This window comes from Geospiza fortis, unplaced genomic scaffold, assembly GCF_000277835.1.
Source record: "Geospiza fortis unplaced genomic scaffold, GeoFor_1.0 scaffold387, whole genome shotgun sequence".
NCBI classification, from domain to species: domain Eukaryota; kingdom Metazoa; phylum Chordata; class Aves; order Passeriformes; family Thraupidae; genus Geospiza; species Geospiza fortis.
Window position 1 is genome coordinate 774,544 of NW_005054546.1, and position 6,292 is coordinate 780,835.

The 6,292-nt window shown below is 49.2% G+C and overlaps 1 protein-coding gene across 1 annotated transcript in view; it reads right to left on the minus strand.

Moving 5' to 3' along the window:
* Positions 1 to 2,674: 2,674 nt before the first annotated feature.
* Positions 2,675 to 6,292, minus strand: part of CCT3 (chaperonin containing TCP1 subunit 3) — a 9,753-nt gene continuing 6,135 nt past the window's right edge. Inside the window, exons 9-14 of the mRNA XM_005429408.1 lie at positions 6,065 to 6,197; positions 5,519 to 5,600; positions 5,223 to 5,403; positions 4,440 to 4,685; positions 3,695 to 3,826; positions 2,675 to 3,020 (exon numbers count right to left, since the gene is read on the minus strand). Of these exons, the coding sequence (XP_005429465.1) occupies positions 2,916 to 3,020; positions 3,695 to 3,826; positions 4,440 to 4,685; positions 5,223 to 5,403; positions 5,519 to 5,600; positions 6,065 to 6,197 (879 nt within the window). The 3' untranslated portion in view covers positions 2,675 to 2,915. The remainder of the gene's footprint in view (positions 3,021 to 3,694; positions 3,827 to 4,439; positions 4,686 to 5,222; positions 5,404 to 5,518; positions 5,601 to 6,064; positions 6,198 to 6,292) is intronic.

Genomic DNA, 6,292 nt, shown 5'->3' on the forward strand with positions numbered 1-6,292 from the left:
GCGTGGTGCTTCAGCCCTCTGGGCAAAGGATTCGGTGGCTGCAGCAGCAGCTGTGAGGTGTCCTCTGTGTTCGAATGGAGAAACAAGCAAACAGAAAAAAGAACAACCAGAAGTCCAAACTGCCTTGTCCAACCCCTCTCTCCTGTGCAGCTGCAGCAATCTGAGCAGTGCAGTGTTAGTGCCCTGAGGGGCCTGTCTGTGGGGCTCTGCCCCCTGTGCTGCCTCCAGCTCCCATTTGCCTGCTGCCGTTTTTTGAAACACCTTTCCTCTCCTGTGAAAATTTAAAACGTTTAATAAAGGACAATAGGAAATAAGGACCATAGAGCAAAGGTTTTTATGGTTGGGTGCATCTTGACAATAAGCCAAGAGCACACTGCCACCTTCTGGGATACCCCTTAAATACATTTTCCCTTACATCAGCATATTCATAGACCCTTATGCATATCCATAAACTAGTTTACATATTCCAGGAACTAATTTACATGGCCTCTCCTTGGGTCTGTCTTTTTAGAGCATGCTTGTTTCTTGGCTGTGGTTTTGGCTCCTTCTCTTTATCACTTCCAGTTTTGGCCATGGCCCATATTTTCTTCAGACAGTGAGTGCTGATAGTTGGCATATCTGTCAGGTGTCCTCATCCCATGTTCATTGGATATCCCATCCAAGCAGGCATTTTAACTCGGCCATCCTTATATCAGCTATTTCACTACTGTGTCTAAGCTTAATTAACAGAAATAAAAACTACATCTTTATAACAAAGTTACTTTAACATTACACATATAGAATCCATTTGAATATTTGCAAAAAGCCAATATTATAATATGTATCTATAACAGTATCATATCTCAGGGTCCCCTCCAGGTGCTGCCTGCCCTGTGGGACAGAGATGGCTCTGGTGACACCACAGACCAGATTTGACAGAGGATGTCACAGCTGCTGCTTTGCCCAAAAGGAGCACTAAGGGAGGTCCCTGTTGATGGTGTTCTCTGGGTGGCCATGATGTGTTTTGTTGAGCAGAGGGCTTTGTTCTTGCTGTTCTTTTTTGTTCTGCACATGGTTGAGGTATTGAGGATTTTGTAATAATATACAAGGAACACCATGACAGTGTGCATTGCACCTGCCCTTGGCCTCACTGAATCTCCTGGGCTTGGCATGGACCCGCCTGCCCAGCCTGTCCCAAACCTGTGTCTTGGTTTAGAGAAAATTCTAGGAGAAATATGCTTTAAAATGATTTTGTCAAAAGAGAGGGCTTCAGTAAGTCCCCTTTCTTCTGCCAATGAGAGAAATGGATACCAGGGGATTAAAGTAAAAAAACCCCGTATTTATTAACAGAAAAAACCAGAAACTACAACAACAACAACAACAACAACAACAACAACAAAAAAAAAAAAAAAAAAAAAAAAAAAAAAAAAAAAAAAAAAACAGAAAAAAAATTTTGAAACTTACACCCCACCTCACCGCGTGGCTGAGAGGCAGAGGTTGTGTCTGCCCTTCTTTGTCTGTGAGGACAGAGCAGAAAAGTGTTCATAGAAGCTGGAACCTGTTGGATTTCTGGCGTGGGTCTTCTTGCAGCGGCTGAAGATTTAATTTTAATTTCCTTTCTCAAGTCGGTTCGGCTCCCTCAAGAGGCCTCGGGTTCGGGGCGGTCCCGCCGGCTCCCCCGAGCGGTGGAAAGAGAAAAAAGACAAGCAAGCCGGAATAGTTCAAAGGAAAAAAAACAAAGCGCCGAGAGGATTCCCGGTACAGCCTCCAGGCTAGGGGAAGGCCGGGGAAAAAACCCTTTTGTTTCACTCCAGCAGCAAAAAAACCCAACCCAATCCAACAAAAGGAACAATGAAGTCCCGTCCGCCCGGAGCACCCAGAGAGGAGCTTGAGCAGAGCCCGCCCAGGAGCTCAGGGCTCCCCACCCCACCTCTGGCTCCATCTTAAAGCTGCAGCGTTGGTTTTCTGGGCATAAAGCCGAGATAAAGGAATAAAGCATCACCATAAAATCACCCTGTGACACGTTGCTTGCACCACTGTGCTCTCAAAGCCAGGCTGCCTGCAGAGTGCAGTGAGAGTAAATCTCTTCAGCCAGGCTCACAACGGGGGATTTCTTCTTCCTCTTGTAGAATCAGAGTAAAGTGATAATGGAATAACAGGGTAACACTACTTTTGTTCGGAAGGGACCTTAAAGACTATCCAGGTCCAACCCCTCCCACTAGACCAGGTTGCTCTAAGTCTTCTCCCACTGCCAGGAATGGGGCAGCCCCAGCTTCTCTGGGCCACCCCTGTCAGTGCCTCACCCTCTTCACAGGGAGGAATTCCTTCCCAATATCTCATTTTCTGGCCCTACCCCGGAGCTGGAGGAAGCTGTAACAAGGGGGTGTCTCCAGAGGGGACAGAGCAGAGGGGCAGAATCCCCCTCACACGCTGCCCACGCTGTTGGGGATGAGCCCAGGGCAGTGTTGGCTTTCTGAGCTCCCAATGCACGTTGCCACAGCGTGCTGAGCTTCTTGTCAACCCATGCCCCCACATCCTTCCCAGGGCTGCTCCCCATCCATTCTCCCCCAGCCTGTTTGTGTTTTGGGGTGCCCCAATGCAGGTGCAGCACCTGCCCTGGGCCTCGCTGAACCTCCTGGGCTTGGCATGGACCTGCCTGCCCAGCCAGTCCCAGCACAAGAATTAAAGACAGAAACAGCCTGAAACAACGTATTTATTTTGAGGTGAAGAGAATTTTCAGTCAGTAACCCTCACCCCACAAGCAGTGCAGTGTTACCAACAGCCACTGCCTTTTCCCCATGCCCAGGGTGTTTTCCATCCCTCCTGGACTTTAAACAAACTTTTCCAGGCTCAGCCTTGAGACCAGGCCACTGCATTGAGCTCCTCTCCAAGTCAAGGTCAAGGCAGTTGGTTCTCCCCTGTGAAGACTGAACTTCTCACTCCTGGGCTGCCTCTGGTGCTGCAGACTGCTTGCTTTGGTTGTCACCCTTCTTTTTGTGCCCCGAAACAATGTCGTCAATACGGAGGAGGAGGACTGCAGTCTGCAGAGAAACCCCACAGCCAGGGCTCATCTGGAGCTCATCACAAAAGACAAAACCCAACCTGCCCAGCTTTCACACCACACAATCATCAGCGTGGGCTGAAATGGTTATTTCAGCACAGGAAAGGGGAACGGTGTCTCACAGGCTTGTGGGAGCAGCAAGGGGCTGCTTTCCCACAGCCACGGAAACAAGGACACCCTTTTTTCCTTGTTGACTGATACAGAAGGGAACAGTATCCCTTCGAGGAACAGCGTTTGATCCAACACCAGCAAGGTAAAGGCAGGATCTGTAGTGAGAAGAGCAGCTGAGACATGGCAGCCCCAGCCAGCCAAAGGGATAAAGCTCCCCTAACCACTGATGATTCCAGCATGTTGCTGGCACGGGATTGCTCAGGCACAGCTCTGGCACTGGAAGCAGTGAGAGCACCACACCATGTGCAGGAAAGGGTGGGATGAAATATGATGAAATTCAGCTGCAAGATCAAAAGCCCTGGGAAAGCCTGAGGCTGGGCTCCCACATCCCTCATTATCCCACCTCCGGCAACAACGAGTTCAGACACCAGAATGCCCTGCACTGGGTGTGATGCCCACCCAAACACCCCAGCATGCAGGCAAGGATGTCCTCCTGTCCCAGATGATACCCACAGAGGCTCTGAGGCTTCCACCTCTCCTTACCTCCACGGCTGTTTTGTAGGTCTGAAGTTTGACAGCCAAGGGTTCCCAGATCCCCAGCTCCTTCATGTCAACCAGGGCTCCAGTCTCCCCATTCACCCCCCAAGTCTGGCTGCCTTCCTGAGTGTGCTTGGCCTGGAAGCAGAAAGACAGGGCGGGTGAGATGGCAATTTCCCCTTTGAAGTCTCAAACTGACTACATGTCACAGACATGTTTTATGAAAAATCCTTAGGTTAGGATTTTTTCTCTTGAGAAGCTGAGAGGCCTTAGAAACGAAATGTAAACAATGATTATCTGCTGCTGTGGAATGCAACAGGTGCATCTGTGATTGGTCTCATGTGGTTGTTTTTAATTAATGGCCAATCACAGTCAGCTGTCTTGGACTCTCTGGTCAGTCACAAGATTTTATTATCATTCCATTGCTTTTCCTTTCAAGCCATCTGATGAAATCCCTTCTTCTATTCTTTTAGTATAGTTTTAATATAATATATATCATAAAATAATAAATCAGCCTTCTGAAAAATTGAGTCAGATTCTCATCTCTTCCCTCGTCCTGGGACCCCTGTGAACCCCACCACAACTACAGGCTGAGGAAACTGTAACAGGTCATTAGAATATTCTTGGTTTTGGAGTTTATACAAGAACATGTTACTGACAGCACAACAAGGGCACTGTTCTGAACAGTGCCTGATCCCAGGAGCTGGTGAAGCAGGAAAGGGCTGACTCTCTCCTGCTGCCCCTGCCTTACCCTGAGTGAAGTCAGAACACGGATTGTACTGGCGCCACAGTTCTGGATCAGCGTCCGGGGAATGACTTCCAGGGCCTGGGCCACTGCACGGTAGGGCCACTGCTCCACGCCTGTCATGCCCTTGGACTTCTCTGTCAGTGCATGGGCCACGGCCATTTCAGTGGCTCCCCCGCCAGGCACCAGCTGCGGATCCATGAGGACGTTGCGGCACACCTGCATGGCGTCCTGCAGGTTGCGCTCCACCTCCTGCCACAGGGACACAATCACAACATGTTTGAGGCTGGAAAGCTCTCTAACGTAATCAAGTCCAAACATTCCCCCAGCACTGCCAAGGTCACCGCTAACCCAAGTCCCAAGGTGCCACATCCACACATTTGCTAAATCCACCCAGGGATGGTGACTCCACTACTGCCCTGGGTACCCTGTGCCAGGGTCTGACCACACTTTCCATGAAGAAATTTCCCCTAATATCCAATCTAAACCTCCCCAGGTGCAACTTGAGGCCACTTCCACTTGCCCTGTAATTTGTTTCTAGGGTGAAGAGCCTGACCCCCAGTGGGCTAGACCCTTCTGTCAGGTAGTACTAAATAGGGAGCAGTAAGGTGTCCTTGCTGAGTCCCCCCAGCTCCTCCTTGGGCTCCAGACCCTCCCTCAGCTCCACTGCCCTTCTCATTATTACCTGGAGCACCACACCAGCTGAAAGCCCAGCCCACAGTCTGCTGGCCATGACTCACCATGAAGGTGGCTGGCACAGGAGGTGAAGCAGCCCATGCACTCACTCACCGCTAGGATTTCCTTGCTGGCTCCCCTCAGGATGATGGTGCAAGCCTTAGGATCTTTGCAATCAGTGATGAAAGCAAAATACTCATCTCCTATTTTTTTCACTTCAAAGAGCCTGGCACCGGTTCCCACATCCTCCTCCCGGAGCTCATCAGTGCGACTGACGATGCGAGCTCCACAGGCCCTGGCACACCAAATCAAGGCATCAGACACTCAAAATCAGAGCTGAGAGAGTGAGATCACAACAATTCCGTGTCAGGCACAGTGGGAACGGGCTCCAGACACGAGCCAACACCCACCTGGCAATCCGGTTGTTGTCAGTCTTCCGCACCCTGCGGATGGCGGTGATGTTGGCTCTCATCAGGTAGTGCTGGGCCAGGTCTGAAACCAGGTTTGTGGAATTTCAGTAATGAATCAGCAATATCATGTCAAATTTCATGTGTTCATCAGTTATCAATCCAGCTGTTTTAATTCCAGTCTTTGAAGCAAAAGGGGTTATAGGAGAAAAGCACCTAAATGCAGCTTTTTAAACCAGGCTGCAAGGCAAAACGGTAGGCACAGCTCTCCAGGGTTTAAGACTCAGCTTCATTTGTATTTTGGTATCGCTCCCAAATGCTGGAAAAGCAAAATATTATTGTAGGGCCCTACTTTCACAAAGCAACATCAAGGATGAACTTCAATGCCCTATCTGCTGGTGTACACCAGGTTTGGGAGGAGTTGTATTAGTTTCTTGCTGTGGGGTTTTTTTAGTTTTGGTTGGGTTTTTTTAAGTTCCTGAGCAGTGCATTTAACACCATGAACCTCACTGAGATGAATTCAACACAAAGGATCACATGTGCTATTACCAGAAACTCCTTTTTCTGTGATGACCAGATCTGGCTTGACTCTTATCAGATCCTCACACATCTGCTGAATGTACTCTTCCTCCATCTGCAGGATTCGGGCAAAGTCTTCCTCCCGAGTAATTTCAATGTCAGTCTGTACAAAAGAGGTGTAAACAGCTGAGTGTTCATTCCAACCTTCACAGTATTAGACACACCTCCCTCAGCTTCAAGCAGCTCAGCTCCTCCAGT